The sequence below is a fragment of the Macaca fascicularis genome, chromosome 3, assembly GCF_037993035.2.
Source record: "Macaca fascicularis isolate 582-1 chromosome 3, T2T-MFA8v1.1".
Lineage (NCBI taxonomy): Eukaryota > Metazoa > Chordata > Mammalia > Primates > Cercopithecidae > Macaca > Macaca fascicularis.
The window spans coordinates 100,359,732-100,385,452 of NC_088377.1; the positions used below are offsets into that span (position 1 = coordinate 100,359,732).

Below are 25,721 nucleotides of genomic sequence, written 5' to 3' on the forward strand. Positions count from 1 at the left end.
AATAGTATAATCATTGTAGAAAACTTGGAAATTGCACAAATACAAAAAGAAGAAAGTAGAAATCAGCCATAGTCTTCCAGAGTGAATGCCTATTAACGTTTTTTCTCCATTTTTATTGTGGTAAAATATAAATAACATAAAATTTACACTAGTAACTTTTTTTTGGGGGGGGGGGGACAGAGTTTCACTCTTGTTGCCCAGGCTGGAATGCAATGGTATGATCTCGGCTCACTGCAACCTCTGCCCATGGGTTCAAGCAATTCTCCTGCCTCAGCCTCCCAGGTAGCTGATATTACAGGCATGTGCCACCATGCCTGGCTAATTTTGTATTTTTAGTAGAGATGGGGTTTCTCCATGTTGGTCAGGCTGGTCTCGAACTCCCAATCTCAGGTGATCCAACTGCCTTGGCCTCCCAAAGTGCTAGGATTACAAGCATGAGCCACCACACCCAGCTGACTAGTAATCATTTTTAAGTGTCTAATTTAGGAGTATTAAATACATTCATAATGTTGCGCAACCAATCATCAGTACCCACTTTTGTTTAACTCTTTTCATCTTGTAAAACTGCGACTCTGTACCCATTAAACAATACCTCTCAATTTTCTTTTTCCCTCTAATCTCTGGCAAGCACCAGTCTACTTTCTGTCTGTACTACCGTAAGTACTTATGTAAATGGAAGCATATAGTGTTTGTCTTTTGTGAGTGGCTTATTTCACTTAGAATAATGTTCTCAAAGTTCATCCATATTGAAGCATATTTTAGAACTTCCTACTTTTTAAGCTGGATAATATTCCACCGTACATGTGTATATCACATTTTGTTTATCCATTCATTTATCTATGATACTTGAGTTGCTTCTATATTTTATTTATTTTATTTTACTTTTCCAAGTTCAGGTCAGATGGGTAATGTGCCAAGGTTGTAACAAGGTTCAGAGGTGGCACATCTCACATATGCACATGAATACCCAATCATCGCGCTCATGAACTACAAAAGGATCAAGCTGCTTCTACATTTTAGCTACTGTAAATAATGCTGCTATGAACATGGGTGTACAAATACCTCTTCCAGGCTCTGCTTTAGATTCTTTTGGGTATATACCCAGAAGTGGAAGTGCCAGATCATATGGTAATTCTGTTTTTTATTTTTTGAGGAACTGCCATACTGTTTTCCACAGCAGCTGTACCATTTCACATTCTCACCAACAGTGCATAAGGGTTCCATTTTCTCCACATCTTTGCCACCACTTGTAATTTTGTTTTGTTTTGATAGCAGACATCTTGATGTGTATGAGGTGTTGTCTCATTGTAATTTTGATTTGTATTTCTCTAATGATTAGTGATGCTGAGCAACTTTTCCTATGCTCATTGGCCATTTGTTTATCTTCTTTGGAGAAATGTCTATTCAAGTCCATTGCTCATTTTTAAATTAGGTTATTTGTTTTCTTGTTGTTGAGTTTCATAAGTTCTCTACATATTATGGATATTAATCTCTTATCAGATATATGATATGCAAATATCTCCTCCCATTCTGTGGGTTGCCTTTTCTTTTTTATATTGTCTTTGATATGCAAATTTTAAAGATTTTCACGAAGTCCAGTTTGCTTATTTTTTCTTCTGTTGCCTATGCCTTTAGTGTCATATCCAAGAAATCACTGTCAAATCTAATGTCATGAAGCTTTTGCCCTGTGTTTTCTCCTAAGAGTTTTACAGTTTCGTGTCCTACATTTAGGTCTTTGATTCATTTTGAGTAAATTTTTGCATATGGTATTAGTAGGGGTCCAACTTCATTCTTCTACATGGGGATGTCCAGTGTTCCTAGCATCATTTGTTGAAAATACTACCCTTTTCCTATTGAATGGTCTTGGCGTGCTTGTTAAAATCATTTGACCATGATTTTAAGGGTTTATTTCTTTTTATTCTATTTATTTATTGCTTTTTATTCTATCCCATTGGTCTATATGTCTGTCTTTACACCAGTACCACACTGTTTCAATTATTATAGTTTTGAAATAGGAAGTATGAGTCCCCTAGATTCTTCTTCTTTTTCAAGATTGTTGTGGCTATCTCAAGGAGTTCCTTGAGATTCCATATGAATTTTAGGATTCTTCTTTTAGGATTCTGGGTTTTTCTATTTCTGAAGACACTGTCATTGAGATTTTGGTAGGGTTTATACTGAATCTGTAGATTGCTTTGGGTAATATTGACATCTTAACAATATTAAGTCTTCTAACCCATGAACATGGGATGTGTTTGCATTTATTTATGTCTTATTTAATTTATTTCAGCCGTGTTTTATAGTTTTCATTATACAAGTCTTTCACCTCTTTGGTTAACTGCTAAGTATTTCATTCTTTTCTATGCTATTATAAATGGAATTGTTCCTGTAATTTTCTTTTCAGATTGCTCATTGTTAGTATGTAGAAATACAACTGTATTTTTGTATATTGACTTCATATCCTGCTACTTTGCTGAGTATTTCTAACAGCTTTTTTTCTGGTGAAATCTTTAGGGTTTTCTACATATAACAACATATCATCTGCAAACAGAGATAATTTTACTTCTTGCTTTCCAATTTGGATGCCTTTTATTTTTTTTTTGTTGCCCAACTGCTCTGGATAGACTTCCAGTACTTTGCTGAATAGAAGTGATGAAAGCAGGCATCCTTGCCTTGTTCCTGATCTTAAAGCAAAAGCTTTCAGTCTTTCACCATTGAGCATGTTCACTGTAGATTCTTCATATATGGCTTTTATTATGCTAAGGGAGTTTCCTTCTATTCCTAGTTTATTGAGAATGTTTTTAATCATGAAAAGGTCTTCAATTTTGTCAAATGCTTTTTCTGCATCGATTGAGATGACCATGTGTTTTTTCCCTTCATCCTATTAATGCCATATATTGCATTAACTGATTTTTATATATTGAATAATCTTTGCCATGCAGGAATAAATCCAACTTGGTCATGGTATATAATCCTTTTAATATACTACTGGATTTGATTTGTTAGTATTTTGTTGAGAATTTCTGCATCAATGTTTATAAGGGATATTGGTCTGTAGTTTTCTTGTAGTGTCTTTGTCTGGCTTTGGTATTAGGATAATGCTGGTCTCATAGAATAGATAAAAAATGTTCCCTCCTCTTCAATTTTTTGGAACTATTTTAGAGGGATTGGGTTAGTTTCTTGAACGTTTGGTAGAATTCACCAATGAAGCCATGAAGTCCAGAGCTTTTCTTTTTTGGGAGACATTTGATTAATGGTTAAATGTCCTTACTAGTTATAAGTCTATTCAGATTTTCTATTTCTTTTTTTTGGTGGGCACATAGTAGGTGTATATATTTATGGGGTACATGAGATGTTTTGATACAGGTATGCAATGAGTAATCATCACATCATGGAAAATGGGGTATATATCCCCTTAAGCATTTATCCTTTGTGTTACAGACAATCCAATTATACTCTTTGAGTTATTTTAAACTGCACCGTTAAATTATTATTGACTATAGTCACCTGTTGTGCTATCAAATAGTAGGTCTTATTTATTCTTTCTATTTTTTTATACCAATTAACCATCCCCAACTCTACTCCCCCACTAGTTTGTAACCATCCTTCTACTCTCTATCTTCTTTTTCTTTTCTTTTCTTTTTCTTTCTTTCTTTTTTGAGACAGGGTCTCACTCTGTCACCTGGGCTGTAGTGCAATGGTGCAATCCATAGCTCACTGCAGCCTCAAACTCCTGGGCTAAAGTAATCTTCTCTCCTCAGTCTCCCAAGTAGCTAGACTACAGCCACGCACCACCATGTCTGGCTAATTAAATTTTTTTTTTTTTTTGTAGAGACAGGGTTCACTATGTTGTCTAGGCTGGCTCAGACTCCTGGCCTCAAGCAATTCTCCCACCTTAACCTCCCAAAGTGCTGTGATTACATGTGTGAGCCACCATGCCCAGCCAGACTTTCTATTTCATTGAGATTTGGTCTTGGTAGGTTTTGTATTTTTAGAAATGTGTCCATTATATCTAGGTTATCCAACTTTTTGGCATAAAATTATGTATAATACTGTCTTATAATCCTTTTTATTTCAGTTGGATTAGTAGTAATATATCCACTTTCATTTCTGATTTTAGCAATTTGAGTCTTCTCTATTTTTTCCTTAGTCTATCTAACTAAAGGTTTGTCAGTTTTGTTAATCTTTTCAATAACCAACTTTTGGCTTTGTTGATTTTCTGTATTTTTTTCTATTCTCTATTTCACTGATCTCTGTTCTAATTTTCTTCATTTCCTTCCTTCTTGCCAACTTTAGGTTTGGTTTGTTCTTCTTTTTCTAGTTCTTTACATTGTAAAATTAGGTTGCTGATTTGATAACTGTCTTGTTTTTTAATGTAACAATTTATAGCTATAAATCTCCCTCTTAGCGCTGCTTTCAGTGTTCCATAAATTTTGGTGTGTTGTATGTTCATTTTAATTAATCTCCAGGTGTTTTATAGTTTCCTTTCTGATTTATTCCTTGTTCCATTGGTTGTTTAAGAGTGTAGTGTTTAATTTCTACAAATTTCTGTATTTTCCAGTTTTACTTGTGTTCTAGATTTATAATTTTATTCCACTGTGTTAGGAAAGATATTTTGTCTGATATCTATCTTTTGTTTTTGTTTTTTAAGATGGAGTTTCACTCTTGTTGCCCAGGCTAGAGTGCAATGGCACAGTCTCAGCTCACTGCAACCTCTGCCTCCTGGGTTCAAGCAATTCTCCTGCCTCAGCCTCCCAAGTAGCTGGGACTACAGGTGCCCGCCACCATGCCCGGGTATTTTTTGTATTTTAGTAGAGACAGGGTTTCACCATGTTGGCCAGGCTGATCTGGTACTCCTGACCTCAGGTGATCCACCCCGCTAGGCCTCTCAAAGTGCTGGGATTACAGGCATGAGCCACCGTGCCTGGCCTGATATCTATCTTTTAAAATCATTTAAGACACTTAATTTGTGACCTAACAAATGATCTCTCCTGGCAAATGTCTCAGGTGCATTTAAGAAGAATGTATACACTGCTGTGTTGGGTAGAGTGTACTGTATATGTCTGTTATATACAGCTTTTTTGTGTTCTCTATTTCTTTCCTTATCTCTTCTCTGGTTGTTTCACCCATTATTGGGAGTAGAATATTTGATTCCTCAACTATTATTATAGGTCTATTTCTCACTTTATTTCTGTCAGTTTTGTTTCATGCATTTTGATGGTCTGTTATTAGGTGAACTAATATCTGTAATTGTTATGTCTTCTTGCTCTGTTGAACCTTGTATTAACATATAATGTCCTTTCTGTTTCTTGTAAACTTTTTCATTTAATATCTATTTTGCCTGATGTTAGTAGATCCACCCCTGCTCTCTTTTGATCACAGTAGGAATATATCTTTCCATCCTTTCACTTTCAACCTATGTGTTTTATAGCTAAACTGAGTCTCTTGTAAACAGCATACTGCTAGATCAGATTTTTAAAAATGCATTCTGCCAATCTCTATCTTTTGATTGGAAAGTTTAATCCATTTACATTTGAAGCAATTACTGACAAGGAGGGATTTACTCTGTCATTTTGCTACTTGTTTTCTATATAGTTTTTTTGTACCTCATACTCTTTCTTTTCTGTTTAGTTGACTTTTTTTGTAGTGAAATGTTTTTTTTTTTTTTTTTTTTTTTTGAGACGGAGTCTCGCGCTGTCACCCAGGCTGGAGTGCAGTGGCCGGATCTCAGCTCACTGCAAGCTCCGCCTCCCGGGTTCACGCCATTCTCCTGCCTCCGCCTCCCGAGTAGCTGGGACTACAGGCGTCCGCCACCTCGGCCGGCTAGTTTTTTGTATTTTTTAGTAGAGACGGGGTTTCACCGTGTTAACCAGGATGGTCTCGATCTCCTGACCTCGTGATCCGCCCGTCTCGGCCTCCCAAAGTGCTGGGATTACAGGCTTGAGCCACCGCGCCCGGCCTGAAATGTTTAAATTTGTTTCTCATTTCCTCTTGTATATATTCTATAGCTATTTTCTGTGTTGTTACCATGGTGTCTTAAGTCTTTTCAGGCTGCTATAACACTGAGTAATTTATGAAAACAGCAGAAATTTATTTCTTAAATTTGTAGAGGCTGGGAAGTCCAAGATCAAGGCACCAGCAGATATGGTGTCTTGTGAGGGCTCGCTGTCTGCTTCATACATGGTGCCTTCAAACTACAACTTCACATGGTGAAAGGGATGAACAAGCTCCCTTAAGCCTATTTTATAAGGGCACTAATCTCATTCATGAGGGCTCTGCCCTGATTATTTATCATCTCCCCAAAGGCCCAACCTTTTAATACTGTCACATTAGGGTTTAGGTTTTAGCATATGAATTTTGAGGGACACAAACTTTCAGGCCATAGCCCATAGGAATTACACTTAACATCCTAAAGTTATAACACTATAATTTGATTTTATAGTAGCTTAGATTCAATAACATACAAAATATCTGCTTCTTTACAGCTCCGTCACCACTCCTTTTAGTTGTTGATGTGAACAAATTACATCTTTATATATTGTGTGCCCCAAAACATAAATTAATAAGTCTTTTAAATACACTAGTCTCTTAAATTATGTATAACCCTAAATATATAGTTACAAACCAAAGTTACAATAACACTAGCTTTTAAACTAAAAAATTTAAAAATGTTTTATCTTTAAATCATGTAGAAAACAAAAAAGTATAGTTACAAACTGTTGTTACAATAATATTAGCTTTTATACTTGGCCATGTAGTTATCTTTAGTGAGGTCATTGTTTCTTCCTACAGCTTCAAGTTACTGTCTCATGTCCTTTCATTTGAGCCTTTAGGACTCCCTTGTGTATTTGCAAGGCAGGTCTAGTGGTAACAAACTCCCTCAGCTTTTGTTTATCTGTGAATATCTTAATTTCTCCCTCACTTTTTAAGAATGGTTTTGCCAGATACAAAATTATTGCTTGACAGTTTTTTTCTTTTAGCATTTGGACTATATGGGCTCACTACTTTCTGGCCTTCAAAGTTCAGATGATAAATTTACTGACAGTCTTACTGAGGATCCCTTGTATGTGAGGAGTCACTTCTCTCTTGCTGCTTTCAAGATTTTCTCTTTGCCTTTTGAAAATTTGATTATGGTGTTTCTTTGGTGTGGCTTTTTAGTTCATCTTACTTTACTGAGCATCTTGGATGTTTATATTCATGCCTTTCAAGAGATTTGGGGAGTTTTGATCTATTATTTCTTCAGAGAGTCTTTTTTACCCTTTCACTTTCCTTTCTCCTTCTAGAACTCCCACAATAAGCGTGTTAGTCTGCTTGATGGTCTCCTGCAGGTCTCTTAGGCTTTGTTCACGTTTAATTCTTTTTCCTTTATGTTCTTCTGACTCAATAATTTCAGTTGTCCTATCTTCAAGTTTGTTGATTCTTTCATCTGCCTGCTCAAGTCTGCCTTTTACTCCCTCTAGTAAACTTTTCATTTCATTTGTTGTATTTTTCAGCTCTAGAATGTTTTTTTCCTCTTTATTGATACTTCCATTTTGTTCATACATCATTTTCTTTACTTTCTCCACATTTTCCTTTAGTTCTTTGAGCATCTTTAAGACAGTTGTTTTAAAGTCTTTGTCTAGTAGATCTCCCCTCAGGTCTTTTTTAAGAGCAGTCTCTATTGATGTATTTTTTTTTCCTTTGAATGGGCCATACTCTCCTGTTTCTTTGTATGATGTGATTTTTGTTGTTGTTGAAAACTCTACATTTTAATCTAATAATGTAGTAACTCTAGATATCAATTCTCTCTCTCCCCCAGGGTTTGCTGGTTTTTCTTATTGTTTTTGTTCGTTTTATTTTTTTGATTGTTGTAGGCTGTCTCTGTGCTAAGAATCAGCCTGAGGTGTAATCTTAAGGTCTTCTTGGTCTTTTCTGAGCTCGTGCCTTTCCTTGGGCATATGTGGTCACTTTCTAATTTTCATCATATATGTAGTAGCCTTTGAATGTTCATCTTTAATGTTTGGCTCCCAAATGGGAAAAAAAAGAGAAAGGACAGGAGGAACAAAATGGTCACCAGCCCTTGAAATCCCCAGGAGGCCACTTCAGCCAGAGGGAAAGGGATTTACAACAATAAGAGGAGGTACAACAATAAGAGGAGGTGCAACAATGGCTGCCCATCTCTTTATTTGTACCTCTGTGATCAGAAGCAGCAATAAGCAATCAGAGAACAGACTCCCCAGTATCTGGAGGACAGGGTTTTTTTTTTGTGCCCACCTTGGCTCCGCAAGCTGTGTGCAAGCGGCTCCAGGAACACGTGCCCCGTTGCCTGCCATGGGCTGGGGGGTGGAGGATGAGTAGTTACTATTAGGTACTAAGAGCACAATTTACTGTCCAAGCTTTCACCTGGAAGTTGCAAGCCTTTAATGAATCCTAGAGTTCCAAAATACATGAGACAAATTACATCAGACAGATTCTGCCAGTGCAATTGTTGTCCACAGATTCCTGGTGCTTTCTCCTCTGCCATCTTCTCAGAATGCTCCCTACCTGTTAACAATATTGTGTATATTCTTCCTGTCTTTTTTCCTATGTATATATACTTCTTCCTTAACTACAATCATATGCACAGTTTTGAACCTGTGATTATCTGAGAATCGTTACTGCAATTCTTACATCATCTGTGGTTAGAAAAGGGTAATACTTATCTGCTAGAGGATGTACTTTTTCCTCTGAGGAACTCATCCTAGCTTCCAGGAACCTAGCCTCTTCCTTCTCAGGTCACTTTCCTTGATGTTCCACACAGCTGCAGAATTGCCTGGTTTAACTGCAAGTGACTCTGTAGTCTGTCACATATGATTCAGAAATGGGGAGACTATTGTTCGACTGAATACATGTTTTCAAAGAAACAAAGGACTTTTAAAGATGTGCAGGGAGACGTCGTGTCCAGGTTAGGAAATATTTCTGTTTAAGATGCCCTGGGTGAGACTAAAGGTGTTTCTTCAAGGACTGTCTTATCACAAAAGCAGCTGTCTGGCTTCCCTTCTAGTTCTGTTCATTTCTTGTAGGTACTAGTACTTGAATTGTGACTAAATTTGGCCAAAATCAATTATAACATTGGTGGGGGAAAAAAAACTCCAAGTGTGCTAAAAGAAACCATGTATTCCATAGATGAGAGAGAATGCTGAACTATATTTTATACATGTTATTCAGTTTTTCTCACAGGCCATCATAACCGAGGAAGAATGAGAAGTGATTGGCATGATTGTTGCAGAATGTCAGAGTTGCTAAACTTGCTTCTGTATGTAGTGGTGATTCCAGGGAAGCCCTGCCTTTTGTCACACTTCAGACTTTGAAATGGTGAGTGTTTCATTCTAGCTTGGAACAAAGGTCCACCAAATGGCTTTCCCTGAGGAAAAGGAGTCTGAGGAAAAATATAAAACTGTTAAGGAGAAAGCATACCCTTACCATTTCTGTGCCCCCTAAGGATAATTCCTGGTTTTACATTCAGAGACATGAGTCTTCTGTTACCTGAGAATTTCTGCCTTTGATGTCATCAGAGCTCTGCCCAACTGCCTCTGCTTGGAGCCAGGGACCAGGTGTCCGGCCTGAAGGAAAAAAGAACAATCTCATTATCTATTGGCCCAGGGACTGGGTGTGCATGCTTCACAGAGAAACTTTCTCTAAACCAGCACCTAAAGCAATGAAACCTTCAGGATCCTGGCCCTAGACTGTTTCCACCACTACCATCTTCTACGTCAAAGACGATGGATGCAGAAGAGTCATGTCTAATACACTGAGAAGAGAACAAATTATTAAGGCCCATCGTCTAAATGCATGTTAGAACTTCTTTACCAAAATATACCATCTCCAGGGATGCTCATCCATTATCCACAATGTGCCCAGCAATACTAGGGCTGGATAAAAAAGTAAAAGGTGAGTAACTGCTGACATAAAATCAGGCCTCCCATCCATGAAGATTCAAATCATTCTCTCAAGTGTATTGTGCTTAAGTATTACACAAGTTACATATGAATATATTCTTATAGTTAAGAATTCAAATAGTAAAGAAGATAATGGAAAAAACCCCCCAAAGTTCCTCTTCTCTTCTTGTTCCTCCCCCAGTCCCAATTTTCTATCCCAGAGTCACCATGGCTAAAATCTTGGTGCTTATCTCTTCAATTTTTGTTTCTTTTTGGTATTTCCATACATACATCTGTATATATACAGATACATGTTTTGGTTGGTCTACCCAAGTTTAAATCCCCATTCCTAGGTGTTCCAGAACTCTCCCTTCAATTGGTTACTCCAAATGGTGTTTCCTCTGCTGCACTGGTAGGACACCTATCTATTCTGTTTCTGTCATGAACTAGGCATTAAATAATCATGTCCCAAAGTCTCCAGGACAATCCAGATTGCTGTGCTACTTAAAAAGCAACCTGAAAAGCATGAATGTTCATTATAGATTATTTATAATATTAGTGAACAATTAATGACCTGTGTTCAACACAGGATTTTAGGTAATGTAGGGTTCAGTATTACACGATGGAGTACTAAGCACCTGTTTTTTTATTATTTTATTTTTCATTTTATTTTATTTTTGAGACAAGGTCTCCCTCTGTCTCCCAGGATGGAATGCAGTGATATGATCATGACTCACTGCAGCCTCAACCTTCCGGACTCAAGTGATCCTTCCACCTCAGCCTCCTGTGTAGTTGGGATCACAGGTGTGCATCACCACACTCAGCTAACTTTTAAAATTTTTTGTAGAGACAAGGTCTCACTATGTTTCCCAGGCTGGTCTCAAACTTCTGGACTCGAGTGATCCTCCCGCTTTTGCCTCCTAAAGTTCTGGGATTACAGGCACGAGCTACTGCACCCTGCAGGAAACTGAATATTTACAAAGACTCATTTTGGAGAAATGAATTTGTGTAAATAGAATGGTAACTATTTTTAAAATCCATTGAGAAATACACAATAATATTCTGAAATGTTTCCTTCTAAGTGGTAGAATCACCATTTAAAAAAAAAAAAACCTCTCTCTCTCTTTTTTTTTTTTTTTTTTTTTGAGACAGTCTTGCCAAAGCCTGGAGTGCAGTGGTGCTATCTCAACTCACTGCAACCTCCGCCTCCCAGGTTCAAGCAATTCTGATTCCTCAGCCTCCTGAGTAGCTAGGACTACAGGCGCTTGCCACCATGCCTGGCTAATTTTTTTTTTATATTTTTAGTAGAGACAAAGTTTCACCATGCTTGCCAGGCTTGTCTCGTACTGGGCTCAAGTGATCCTCCCACCTTGGCCTCCCAAAGTGCTGGGATTATAGGCATGAACCACCATGCCTGGTCAAAAAACTCTCTTAAGAAACATTTTTTCAACTTTTCTACAACATATATAATATATAAGTCATTATAAAAACCTTTTAAGGTAAGGTACAATTTTTTAAATTGGACTATCATGATGAAGGGTCTCTAAAACTTGTAACACATTAATCAAATGGGCACTGTAATTTTCATTAAAACTTTTTAAATTAATGAGTGCACTTGTTCTAGAATAAAGATATTTTAGAGTAAAATATATAGTAACTGCTAGATTTTTAGCTAGTTTATTAACTGAACAAAAAGTAAAAAAATAAAAATAAAAAAAGAAGAAAACACTAATATACAGCCCTTTGTCTAATTCCATAAGAGAGAGTAGACTTGGAAATGATTGTTCTTAGATTTAAGAAATTCCTGTCCACTACAGAAAGACCTTCTAGGCCAGGGGTCTGCAATCTTGGCTTTATTGACATTTGGGCTATATAATTCTCTGTTGTGGGGGTGGTCCTATGTATTGTAGGATGTTTAACAGCATCCCCAGTCTCTACGCACTAGACACCAGTAGCACACCCTAGCCCCCTGCTCATGGCCACTTGTAACAACCCAAAAATGACTCCAGACATTGCCAAATGTCTCCTGGGAGGCAAAATTTCCCCTGTTTGGGAACCACTAGGCATAAAATAGGCTTCAACATAGGTTAGCAATTCCCACTGGTTTTCTTTCTTTTCTTTTTTTTTTGAGACAGGGTCTTGCTTGGGAGTGCAGTAGCATGATCTCAGCTTACTGCAACCTCTGCCTCCCAGGCTTAAGCAACCCTGTCACCTCAGCCTCCTGAGTAGCTGGGACTACAGGTGCACACCACCACACCTGGCTAATTTTTAATATTTTTGGTAGTAAAACATGGGGTTTCAAATAGAAAAATAGAAACATGTAAATAGAAACATGGGGTTTTGCCATGTTGGCCAGGATGGTCTTGAACTCCTGAGCTCAAGCGATCCGCCCACCTCAGCCTCCCAAAGTGTTGGGATTATAGGCATGAGCCATCGCACCTGGCTCTTCCCACTGGTTTTCATAAATATGACAAGAAACAATATCAGAGGGGTTAAAGGGGAATCAGTTTCTCCCTAAAACAGAAAGGCAAACTCTATCTTGTAAAAAACAAACAAACAAAGAAAAAAATCACTGCTGCTAGAAGTGAGTAACTGGGACTTAGTCAGGGTTTGTCAGAGTGTTTTTAGTCCAAATATTCCCTTAAAGGGATTTTCCCTTATGAGATGCCACCAGAATCTCAGAATTCAAAAGCAGAGTCATTCTGCTGAAGTACTCCTTCACATGGGCTCCCTTCCCACAGAAGGGCTTTGCAGATTCACCAGATCAGGGGTTTTCACACTTGGGATACTGTAACTCATCAGGAGAAATATCGTTTACTTCTCTCCTCAATCTCAAGCACCTACTGCACTTAAGAGCAGGTTCAGTGGACACTGCTTCTGTCTCGTGTCCACAGATGGTTCCTCTTCCCTCCCATTCATAACCACCCAGAATAACCACCAGCCCTGGGCTGCAATTCCTGCAAGCCAGGGAAGGAGCTTTGAAGCAGACCTAACTGTCAGCTCTGGGCCAACACCGTCTGACTAAGCTCTGGGCTGCCCTGGCATCAGAGTGGAGAGGCAGTGCAATGTGGTGCAAGGAGTGCTGGACCCCGAGGCAGAAAACCTGGACTCTAGCCCCAGCTTTGCCACCAGCTGTAAACAGGGGCAGGCCACTTTACTTCTGCCTTGGCGTCTCTAGCTATACAGGAAGGAGTTGGGCTGGCTGACCTCAAAGGGCCTTTCTTGTTCTTACATTGGAGGCTTCTCATGATCTCTAAGTGAAGGAAATGACAAGTGTGATTGGAAATGATCATTCTAGTATCTTCTAGGTTTACACCTTAGAGACCGCGTATCTGGCCTTTCCTCTCATCCCCTACTGTTGCTATCATCGTTCTGGCTGGTATGAGAGCCTCCATCACTCCTTCCTCAACCTCCTCTCCTCATAGAGAACTGAGCCCCCTCAGTCTCTGAGAGAGGTCACCCTACGTACCAGCAGACCTCACTTCCTGTCCACAGGTGCTTGGGCCAGAGGTGAGCTAATCATATTCTCTCTCCCGACAACTTGCAATTTAAAAATTAGATTTCAAGATCGTTAAGAGCAATGTACATGTATTATAAAAACTTGAACTAATTAGTAAAGAAAATGGAAATCACCCGACATTTCACCATTGAGTGCTAACCACTTTTAATATTTTGGTGTACAGGCTGGGCGCAGTGGCTCACACCTGTAATCCCAGCACTTTGGGAGGCTAAGGCAGGCAGATCACTTGAGGCCAGGAGTTGGAAACCAGCCTGACCATGTGGCGAAACCCTAAAATACAAAAGTTAGCTGGGCATGGTGGTGCATGCTACTCAAGAGGTCCCAGCTACTCAAGAGGCTGAGGCAGGAGAATTGCTTGAACCTGGGAAGCAGAGGCTGCATTGAGACAAGATCACACCATTGTACTCCAGCCAGGGCAACAGAGTGAGGTCTAATCTCTAAATAAATGAATAAGTAAATAAATAAAATATTTTGGTGTGCTTATTTCTAGTCTCTTCTCTCTTCTATTTGATCTTCTCCCTTTCTACACAGATATACAAATTTATTTATTTTTAACAAAATGTAGATTTTATTTTATATACTTTTTTGTATACATTTTTTGGTATTGTTTTTATGTAACAAGGTGTTTTTACGTAAAAGGGTAAACATTTTCCCATGTCACTAAATATTTGATAGCACCATTTTTTAATGGTTACATAGCGTTCCATTGTATGGCTCTGCCTGCATTTATTTAACCCCAATACTGGAGATGTGTGCTATTTCCAAGTTTTTTATTATGTAAATGGTTCACCAATGCATATATAAGTGAACGTTTTAATTTATTAATTCAACAAATACGTAAGGAGTGTCTGTGTGCCTCACTTTATTCTGAGAGCTGGAAATAAGCCAGTGAATAAAAACTGCTGCAGTCACTGCCATTCAGGGCCTTACACTGTACTGTGGAGGCAGACAAGTAACAGGTAAATAATGTCTGGAGGTGATAAATGCTTTGAAGACAATTAAAAAACAGTAGAAAGAGAATAAAAAGTGATAGGGCAGGAAGAGCTTCTATCTTATACAGGGTAGTCAGGGGAGACCTCTCTGATAAGTTACTGCCATGGATTGAATTGTGTTTCTCCAAAATTCATATGTGGAAGCCCTAGCCCCAGTGTGATGGTATTTGGAGGTGTGGCTTTTGGCAGGTCATTAGGTGTAAGTGAGGTCATGAGGATGCGACCATCATGATGGGATTAGTGCCCTTATAAAATAGGACACCAGGAAGCTTGTGTGGCACCAAGTGTGCACACAGTGGGAAAGTAGCCCTCTGCAAGCCAGGAGGAGAGCCCTCCCTAGAAACTAAATTGACATGCACCTTGATCTTGGATTTCTCAGCCTCCAGAACCATGAGAAAATAAATTTCTGTTGTTTGTGCCACCCAGTCTACAGTATTTTGTTATGGCAGCCTGAGCTAAGACAGGTACCATTTGATCAAAGATCAAGAGAAAGTAGGGAGACAGTCATGTGGATATTTGGAGAAACTATACCAAAAAGTACATAAAATAAAATCTGAATTTTGTAAAAAATAGTTTGTATATTTATGTAGAACAGAAGTTGATCAAATAAAGAGAGAAAAGACCAGAAATATGTACACCAATGTATCAAAAGTGGTTATCGTCACTCAGAATCAGATATCAGAAGGAACAGCAAATGCAGAGCCCAGGAGCAAAAATGTGCTTGGAATGTTCTGGCAGGTGTTGTTAGAGCACAATGAGGTAGGAGGAGAGTGGTGAAAGGGGAGGGAGGCAGTTCACGTAGGTCTTATGAGCTATGATAGGAATTTCCAATTGACTTGAGGCGAGATGGGGATTCCCTGGAGGATTCTGAGCAGAGGGTAGTGACTGGACTTGGGCTGTAGACAAATCACGTGGGCTACAGTGTGAAGCAGTGGAGCCTGTTAGCAGGTTCCAGCAACGATTCGGGTGAGGAATAACAGTGGCTTAGGGCAGAATGGGAGTGGCAGAGGAGGTGAGAGTGATCAGATTCTGGATGCATTTCAAGGACAGACACCCGAGTTCGCTGGTAAGTTGGATGCAGGAGTAGAAGAGAGAAGTCAAAGACAACTCTGAAGTGTGTGGTGTAACAAAAAACTGAGAAGGAGTCAGTGTGCAATGGAAGGAGAAACGAGACAGCTGTCATAAAATCTAAATGAAGAAGTGTTTCAGAAAGAGGGGGTGACGGGCTGAGGCTAGAGCCTCTGACACTGTAGTTGGCAACATGGAGATCCACTGGTGGCCTTGGTAAGAGCGCTTACCATGGTGCAGAGGGGAGAAAGCCTGGGAGGACTTGGCTCCAGAGAGAACAGGGGGCGGGGAAGTGGAGACAGTGTTGGCTAAGAGAAGAGCAGAAAAATGGTTCAGGGACCAGAGTAAGTCCAGGGAGATACTCTGTAGACATTACAGCACATTCATGGGTCGCCTTCCACCATGACTGGAAGCTCCTGGAGGCTTCCCAAGAAGCAAATGCTGGCATTGTGCTTTCTGTACAGCCTGCAGAACTGTGAGCCAATTAAACCTCTTTTCTTATAAATTACCCAGTTTTAAGTATTTCTTTATAACAATGTGAGAACAAACTCACACAAGGTTCATCCATGTTGTAGCAATGTATCAGTGCTTCCATCCTATTTCTTGTTGAATCATATTGTATGGCCACACCACATTTTGCTCCTGTGTTCATCAGTTATTTCCACCTTTTAGCTATTGTGCATAGTGCTGCTATGAATATTTGTGTACAAGTTCTTGTTTGAACACTAGTTTTAAATTCTTTGTAGCCTATACCCGGGAGTGGAACTGATGGCTCATAATGGTAATTGTATGTTTCACTTATTGAGGAACCTAATGCATTTTAAAAACATTAGGAAAAATAAAACAAAACTAGGCTGGGCGCAGTGGCTTACACCTGTAATCCCAACACTTTGGGAGGCCGAGGCAGGCGGATCACTTGAGGTCAGGAGTTCAAGACCAGCCTGGCCAACAGGATGAAACCCCGTCTGTACTAAAAATACAACAATTAGCCGGGTGTGGTAGTGCATGTGCTACTTGGGAGACTGAGGCAGGAGAGTCACTTGAGCCCAGGAGACAGAGGTTGCAGTGAGCTAAGATTGCGCCACTGCACTCCAGCCTGGGTGACAGAGTGAGGACTGTCTCAAAAAAATGAAACAAAACAAAAGAAAACACACACACACACAAAACACAAAACTAAACAAAGTCATTCAGTCAATGGAAGAAAACAGCAAACACTTGCAGAGTGGAGACAGTGATGATGGCTAGTGGAAGAGCTAAGCGTATGTGCTCACGTGTGTGTGTCAGAGAGACAGCAAACAAGCAGGCAGGGACAGAGAGCACACAGGCGACCACAGTGCGCGAGAACACACTCATCTGATGGAAACAACACTGTGTCCCAGACCACAAAGAACTCATCTTGGGGAGCCAGGTCAACAGTGAGCAAGAAGAAAACTGGTAAGGAGAAATGTAATCAGACAGGCATACGCCAGATCTGATTCACACTAATATAATTATCAAGGTTCTGCATTAGGGCTCACAGGGATGACAGGAACATGCATATTTAATTTCGCTGGGAGGCTGGTGGAGTACTTCGTGTCCACTGATGCCGTATCAATCTAAAACAGTATCTTAATTTTGAAATTGCACTTGCCCTTTCAAGTCTGTGCAATGTCAGTTCATTTAATAGGCTTTTTAAAAACCTGCTCCTTTGTAAACATCAGGAGATTATTTTTGGTGCACAGACTGCCAACTGCACCCTCCTGGCAAGCTGTGTGCGGTGAGGGGGTGTAGCTTTTCTTCTCTTCTTGAGGGTGCCAGTGAGCACCATGGGCATAAAATGCAGCTAGCTGTAGATTAGAACTGACTGAATCTGAAGGTTGAGGGCCCCCACAGCACATTACTGAGAAAGACTGAAGAGCAGAAAGAGGTTTTTAGGAATCTGTTTTCTGGAATGTTTTAGGGCAGATCAGCAAAACATGACCAGCAGACCAAATCCAGCCCACACCTGTTTTTGTAAATAAAGTTTTATTGGAACACAGCCATGCCCATTCATTTATGTATTGTTTGTGGCTACTGATTGATTTAATAATCAGCAGAATTGAGTAGTTATAATCGAGACCTGCATTACTTCAAATATGTATTCTCTGGTCCTTTACAGCAAATGTTTGCTGACTCTGGTTTAGGGTATAGGTTACAATTAAAAAGCCCTCAGGGCCAAGTGGGTGTAAGGGAAAGCTATGGGGCTTATGGCATGAATGTGGCCAGTCAGCAAACCCTACCTCAGGGGAAGGAAAAGAGCCTGAATGAGCCAGTAGCTGGGATTCTGTACATGTGCACAGTTATTTCAAGACTGCCGATAAGTATAATGGATTAAATTAAGAAAAACAGTATACATTCTTGATTTACAACTTGGTGACAGTATAATAAAAGGAATTCCTTACTTCCCCCCTTAGCTGTCTGTCTAGGTCACCAAGGTCAAATCCCGTTTATTAAATGCTTGCGTGGACCTGGATGTCTGGGAGGTACTGAGTTGACCCTGTTCATTGGCAGCTTATAGCCTCCCGTCACACAGAGTAGACCTACTTCACACACCCCGGCTGACATCATGGCCATGTCCTTCATTGTTCTATATTTCCATCTCCAAACTAATGGCCAGCAAATCAAGTCCTTGCCCTTGCTCCACCCCATCAGTCCCAGACCTGTATACCCTGCACTCCACCTGCCACATGGCATTTCCCCCTTGTAGCCCTCCAGCCACCTCCCCTCACCATGAATGATAGGAATCCCATCACCTCCCCCTGAAACCTCCAGTTCCTTCTTGGTGTCACATCCTCCATCCAGCCCAAGGCAGGCACTCCTGGGACCCCGGCTCCTCCACCTTTCTTGATCCTATCTGGGCCTGGTTCTCCAAACCCTGATCACTCTGAAGACCTCCTCCATCCATCCTCCCCTCGCACAAACTCTTTTTTTTTTTTTTTTTTAAGATGGAATTTTGCTCTTGTTGCCCAAGCTGGAGTGTAATGGCACGATCTTGGCTCACTACAACCTCTGCCTCTCAGGTTCAAGCAATTCTCCTGCCTCAGCCTCCCGAGTAGCTGGGATTACAGGTGTGCACCACCACACCCGGCTAACTTTGTATTTTTTTAGAGATGGGGTTTCACCATGTTGACCAGGCTGGTCTCGAACTCCTGACCTCAGGTGATCCTCCCGCCTCGGCCTCCCAGCACAGGCTCTTATAATGGCTGGCTAACAGGTTCCCTGACCCTGGTCTCTACCTCCTCTGATCAAGCCACTGGTTAACTGTCTCAACCTGCATCTCATCATGTCTGTTTTCAGAGTTCACCACGGCCAAATGGAACTGGCCCTGGTTCAGACAGATGTGGGTTCAAAATTCCTGGCTCTGGCTTTAATCTGCTGTGAGGCTTTAGACAAGTCACTTGGCCTTTTCCCTGTCTGGAAACTCTCTGCATTAAGGACAAATGATAAGGTATGCAAAGCACCTAGAACAGTGCCAGGCACAAACATCCACAGCATCCGCCGCAGGGTCCATGACGGCCCTGGAATTGTCATCTAGTGTTTTCACTGACAGTTCTTCCCTGCTTACAGGTTCACGCTCCAATGCCTTAGGCGGGACACAGACTATTAGAAGGCACATTTATCTCCTTGTCCTCGCAGGTTCATGTGCAGGCAGCCCCGTGCAGCCTGGCTTCTTCTGGCCCACTCTGAGATCTGGCTGCCTGTTGATGAAGGGGGTCCCTTGGCTCTGCTCTCCCTGCCACGTGGAAAGTCCCGTGAGGCACACTCTGTGACCACAGGGGGCCAGGCTCAGTTTCCTCATGTGTGAGTCCTGCTGCCTGAGGGAGTAAAGGAGCCTAATTCCGGGTGCAGTATTAGAAGGTCTGCTGCTGGGGAACCTAAGGTATGTCCTCCAATAAGAACATGAACACTTAGGTTTTTATCAAGCTGATTCCTGTGCATATTTCACAAGATGGGAAAAGCGGTGTTGTATATGGACACATACACAACACTCCCGACCTTGCACCTCCGGCAGCCTGTATGGTCTTACCCAGCCAGGCACCTTGGGCCCTGACATACCACGTGGGACATATGGTTTGTACATGCACCAAGCACAATCACGCTCTCTTCTGGGTCTGTCCTGTCCTCAGCCTGGATGCCTTCCCACCCACATGGAACTGTGACCCTCTCTCTCTGACTTTCAAGCCCCCAGCATCCACCTGCACCCCCATGCCCACTGAAGTGCCCTTGGCACTCTAAACAATCACTGATTAAGACACTCTTATGGGGTCTAATTCTCATCTATCTCAGGAGTGTGTGTGGTGGGTGCGTGGTGGAGGAGACCTTGTTTCTTTTTTTTTTTTTTTTTTTTTTTTTTTGAGACGGAGTCTCGCTCTGTCACCCAGGCTGGAGTGCAGTGGCCGGATCTCAGCTCACTGCAAGCTCCGCCTTCCGGGTTCACGCCATTCTCCTGCCTCAGCCTCCCGAGTAGCTGGGACTACAGGCGCCTGGCTAAGTTTTTGTATTTTTAGTAAAGACGGGGTTTCACTGTGTTACCCAGGATGGTCTCGATCTCCTGACCTCGTGATCCGCCCGTCTCGGCCTCCCAAAGTGCTGGGATTACAGGCTTGAGCCACTGCGCCCGGCCGAGACCTTGTTTCTTACACTCTGCAGCCTCTGGTGCCTGTAGGGTGCCTGCTGTATGACAGGAGGTTCATGTGAGCATGCTGAACTGAGCAGGGATGGGAGATGGACACAGCACTTGTCTTCCCCATTGCTGGCTCTTCATGTTCTATTTAACCTTTGGTGGGTGGGATTTATCTCCATCCTCCTTCACACTGCTCCCTTTCTCTCTCTCTCAACTCAGAGCAGTTGGTATTTACATATTATTACAAAGGGCACACAAGGTTATATCTCTAAATGCACAGCCACACAGGCCAGCAGAGAGATGCCCCAGTGGACCCAGAGATGAACATCCACATGAGCACAAGGCAGGCCCGTGTTCCCCCCGCCCGAGCACAGGGCAGGCCCACTTTCCCCTGACCAGAGCACAGGGCCGGCCCGTGTTCCCCGCACCTGAGCGCAGGGCCGGCCCGTGTTCCCCGCACCTGAGCGCAGGGCCGGCCCGTGTTCCCCGCACCTGAGCGCAGGGCCGGCCCGTGTTCCCCGCACCTGAGCGCAGGGCCGGCCCGTGTTCCCCCCACCTGAGCGCAGGGCAGGCCTGCGCCCCCTCCACCTGAGCACAGGGCCCTGGGTTCCCTCCACCTGAGCACAGGGCAGGCCTGCACCCCCTCCACCTGAGCACAGGGCCCTGGGTTCCCTCCACCTGAGCACAGGGCAGGCCTGCATTCCCTCTGCTCTGCAGGAAGCTGAGTTCTGCAGAAGGGACTTCACTAAGGTCCCTCTTAAAGGAGATAGGCAAAGAGCCTGGCTCATGATTCCTGGTCTCAGGCTAACCCTGGACACTGATTTTCCATCTGGGGCCACAGAGGTCTGGAATAGGGGTTTACTTAGGATGTGGGGTGGGAATGCATTTGACACTCACTCCATAATGTTGACTCTGGCTCCTTCCCAATCTCTTTGGCCCAGTACCAGACAAGAATTGGCTCCTCCACCTCATCACCTCATTTTCTCTGTCTCTCTCTTTTTTTTTGGATACAGAGTCTCACTCTGTCACCAACACTGGAGTGTAGTGGCACGATCACAGCTCACTGCAGCCTCCAACTCCTGGGCTCAAGCAATCTTCCCACCTCAGACTCCCAAGAAGCTGGGACTACAGGTGTGCACTACCACACCTGGCTAATATTTTGTAGAAATGGAATCTTGCTATGTTTACAAGGCTAGTCTTAAACTCCTGGCCTCATGTGATCCTCCTGCCTCAGCCTTCCAAAGTGCTGGGGTTACAGACATGAGTGACCATGCCTGGCTTATCTCTCTACTCTTAAGGTTAAACAGTTAAGCTGGGTTAAATGTCCTCTCTTAAAGTCTGACCACACAATGAAATCAGGAGGAGGTAGGCCCTTACTGGGCTATTATTCTCAACCTTGGCTGTATGTTGGAATCACCTGGCAGCTTTTAAAAATCCTGACACCTCGATATTCTGATTATATGGTTTAGATGTAGCCTGGCCTTCAGGATTTATAAAAGCTCCTTAGGTCATTCTAATATATAGCCAAGGTTGAGAACCATTGACCTAAGGACATTCTCCATGTCATGATTTGCCAGAGTTCTGTATTAGGGGTTTTCAGGTTCTTCCTCAGCGATTGATGCAAAATATCCTATTTTGCTGTTGTCTGGGTTTGTTAGTTTCCCTTATCAAAAGCTCCAGAGAGAAGAGGGATGAGTGGTAAGTTTAGGCATCCAAATCTGATGCCAAACAGTTACCCTTGGTGTTCTGTAAAAATCTCTAAATGAATACTTAGGTATCAGGAGAAATCAATGTCCTGAAAGTTCCAGAACTATGCACAGCACTACATCCTTGCAGCAGTACAGTGAAATCATGATGTCATCCTTTAGACAGTCTGTGACCAACTGATGCACAGCAGGCGCCTAATTTTGAAGGGTCGGGAAATGCCAGGAGTCTTATCCAGGTGGTACTTACTTCTGGGGATCTTGCTGGGGTAAATCTTCTGGCATGGTTTATATTCATCCGGAGGGGGAAAGTCTTCCACAGAATGGAACGTGAATTTAGACTCAAAGTCATCTGCACACATGTGAAATGGAAAGAGTTACTCAGGTTACTGTCACGACCCAAGCTTTGATCATTTCCAGGAGCACAGAGATTACTCTGACTGCATCCACCATTTTCTGTTTGCCTGCTCAGTGCAAGGATTTTAACGATAGGGCCATTCTCCCTAAGACATCTATTCACCTCTCAAGTTTTACTGGTTGGTTGGGATGGAGGGAAGCAGGAAGAGGGAAATCCAGTCACTCCCTGTCACCCACCCGAACATACTCCAACCAATAACACCTTAAGGAGGCTGCTAAAGGGGTGGAAGTGGCACGGAGCTCTCCAGGGTCCAGAATCAGAGGTGGGGACCCTGGTGCCAGCAAGGAACTGGCAAAGCCCCAGCAGTCACCTGAGAAGCTCCTGGGGTTTCGAGGGGAGGGAGAATTGGGCAGAATGACTGGGGAATGGACGAGCATGGCCTGTGTCTAGGGTGGGACCTGAGCTCCACAAAGCAAACAGCATCTGCTCTGAGATCTGTTGGCAGGAGGGGAGGACTCCTGTGACCCTTTCATGGGCTGAGCCCCTGCTTTGTGATCTGGGCCTCTGTCGGACACTAGCCCAGCACACAGAAGGGATCCAAAGATTCCATGGCTGTGATCACATCTGACCACAGGTGACTTTCCTTCCTACCTCCATACTTGTACTCGAAATGTCCCTCTGCCTGGTGGGCCTTCTATGTATTCTTTCTCTTTATCCGTATCATTCTACTCTTTCAGGCTTATGCATTGATTTCTCCACAGACACACAGACACACACACACACACACACACACACACACACAGTTTAAATGTTGCTTCTCTTCCCTTTCTCTAATCTGAATTAGAAGGCTAGAGAGTGGGCCTTGAAACTATGCAGAAAGCCTTGAAAGGAACCCTATTTAACAGAACCTGTGGGCTGGCTGGTGCTGGAGGGAGCCTGTGTTCATGAAAGAAGCATGCACCCTGAGATGGCAGCACTGTGGCCAGCAAACTCTCTCTCCAGAGGTTGGGAGAATCACATTCCTACTGGCAGCCAAACCGGCAGAGGGTGCACCCCACTTACCGATGATGTGCAGGCTTCCATTTCGCAGCTGACCTCCAGGCTGCTGCGTCGGGGTCCAGGCTGTGACCTGCTGGCTCTTGCTTGAAAGCTCTGTGGTGGGTGATCTCGCAGGGGGTGCTGGAGGTGGATTTAGCTTTCCCCCACCGGCCCCTTACAGAGAAGATGATGGTGTATTCAGACACACGGATGGGAACGGTGGATGCTATAACTTTATGTGAGATGTTAGGCATTTCCATCTTCAGATGTAATGTGATATAGTGAGTAAAAGGGCAACCTCTGGAGCCAACCTGTTTGGCACCGAATTGCAATTCTCCCATTGGGATAAGTAACATAGCCTCTTTGTGTTTCAGTTTCCTCATCTGTAAGATGGGAGTAGTAATAGTACACCCACTTCCCAGGGTTATTGAGAAGATTCAATGAGTCGAATTTAAGTTGAGTGGCATGTAGTAAGTCGTCAATAAATGTTAGCTGCTGCAATAATATTAATGATGGTGATAACCTTCATCATCGGGTACAGCCCAAAGCAGGGAAATCACTGGAGAGTGGTAAGAACAGGAAGGGCTCTCTGTAGAAGAGGCCCAGAGGGAGGCTTGAAGAGGGAGCGGTCAGGGGCTTGTTTTGCCCCTGTGTCCCGGCTCGCACTGGTTCTCCAGCACTGCAAATGCTCGTTTCTCCTTCCGGTCCACCTAAATCTTACGTGCCCACCAGGGCCTAACTTGAATCCAACCTACTTCCTCCAGCCTTCTCTGATCATGCCTGAGAGAGGCTCACTATCTCCTTTGCCAATACTTTCCTGTATAGTTCATCTGGCAACAAAAAAATCTGCTATCCTGGCACATCAATGCAGGGGTTCCACTTCTGCTTATTTCTTCAGTGGCACTGCACACATCACTTTGCTTCTTGAAATGATGACAATAACATTATCACTATCTGTGCTAAGATGTTCACAATTACTACCTCTCTCTTTTCCCCCCAAGTTGGGCTAAAGTAGAAATTGCCCTTATTTTGAACATGGACCAACCAAGTTTCACATCCAAAGATGCAAAGAAGAAGGCCAGATATGTATCTCCATCCTGGCCTGGGGCTCACTACTCTGGAGCAGATGAAGGGGCCCCAGCTGCAGCAGGCATTCTCAGTCACCAGCCGCCATTCTCGCGTCTCATGTCCCTTCATCTGCCCGTCTTCCTTTCTCCCTCCCAACTGCCTTCCTTTCCCTTTCTGGTCTTCCCTTTCTGGGCACAAGGATCTATGAGGAATTTACTTGCTCCCACATGCAGGATAAAAGGACTGCAGCCCCTCTTCTGGGTGAACAGCTGCCCCACTGTGTGGTAAGGAAATAATGCTGCTGGAGCTGAAGTTACGTGCAAGCCCTTTATGCAAATATCTCATTTCATATTCTTAATAATCCTATGTGAAAGGTGTTATTAGTAGGCCCATTTGTCAAATAAAAAAAATTCAGTATTAAAAAACACAAACCCAAGCGGTGTGAGTTTCCACAGGAGTGGGTGGGGAACCCAGGATTCGAACTCATAGCCCTCTGAATCAAAAGCCTTGTTTTTGTTGGCCAGGCGCAGTGGCTCACACGTAATCCCAGCATCTTGGGAGGCCGAAGTGGGCTGATCACTTGAAGTCAGGAGTTCAAGACCAGCCTGGCCAACATGGTGAAACCCTGTCTCTACTAAAAATACAAAAACTAGCTAGGCGTGGTGGTGCACGCCTGTAACCCCAGCTGCTCGGAAGGTTGAGGCATGAGAATCACTTGAACCTGGGAGGTGAAGGTTGCAGTGAGCTGAGATCCTGCCACTACACTCCAGCCTGGGTGGCAGAGTGAAACTGTGTCTCAAAAAAAAAAAAAAAAAAAAAAAAGCTTTGTTTTTTTTTTCATCACATCATAAACATTTGAAATAATAAATATCAAAAGGGGCTTACGAGTACAAATGCTGGCCCTCATGGTGACCAGTCAATTGAAAAGAGAATGACTAAAATCTTACCTCTTGTAATCAAGAGGCTTAAAAATATCCTTGCTCTTTGCACCAGGAATTCCCTCTAAGAAACCAATACTTTTAGAAAAATATCAAAAATGTGGACTAAAATTTCTACGAAAGTATTTCTTGCAATATTATGCATAATAACAAAAAATGGAATCAACTTAGATATCTAACATGAGGAATATGGAATATACTGATGGTCATTCTTATAAAGACATTTTAACAATTTGATAAAATTGTTTTTAATATAATATTAAATTAAAAACAGAGCACAAAACTGTATGTGAAAAATGGTACTAACCATGTAAACATGTACATATAGTCAGAAAAAAGAATTAAAGAAACCTATCCAAATGGCAGTTTTCATCTCTGGGTGATGTTATTATGGGTGATTTAATTACTTAATTTACTTAGAGACAGCAGCATCTGGCTCTGTTATCCAAGTTGGAGTACAATGGCACAGTCAAAGCTCACCACAGCCTTGAACACCTAGAT

General features: G+C 42.3%; 1 protein-coding gene and 1 non-coding gene across 4 annotated transcripts in view; both read right to left on the reverse strand.

Annotated features, from left to right (window-relative positions):
• Positions 1-25,721, reverse strand: part of WIPF3 (WAS/WASL interacting protein family member 3) — a 109,501-nt gene that overhangs the window by 3,544 nt on the left and 80,236 nt on the right. For all 3 annotated transcript variants that reach the window (XM_045388959.3, XM_045388957.3, XM_074035298.1), the window contains exons 6-8: positions 23,239-23,388; positions 22,069-22,170; positions 9,502-9,578 (exon numbers count right to left, since the gene is read on the reverse strand). In XM_045388959.3, coding sequence (XP_045244894.2) covers positions 9,502-9,578; positions 22,069-22,170; positions 23,239-23,388 — 329 coding nt within the window. The remainder of the gene's footprint in view (positions 1-9,501; positions 9,579-22,068; positions 22,171-23,238; positions 23,389-25,721) is intronic.
• On the reverse strand, positions 896-999 carry LOC123572665 (small nucleolar RNA U13). The gene has a single exon (XR_006697215.2). It is a non-coding gene; the product is annotated as a small nucleolar RNA U13 (small nucleolar RNA).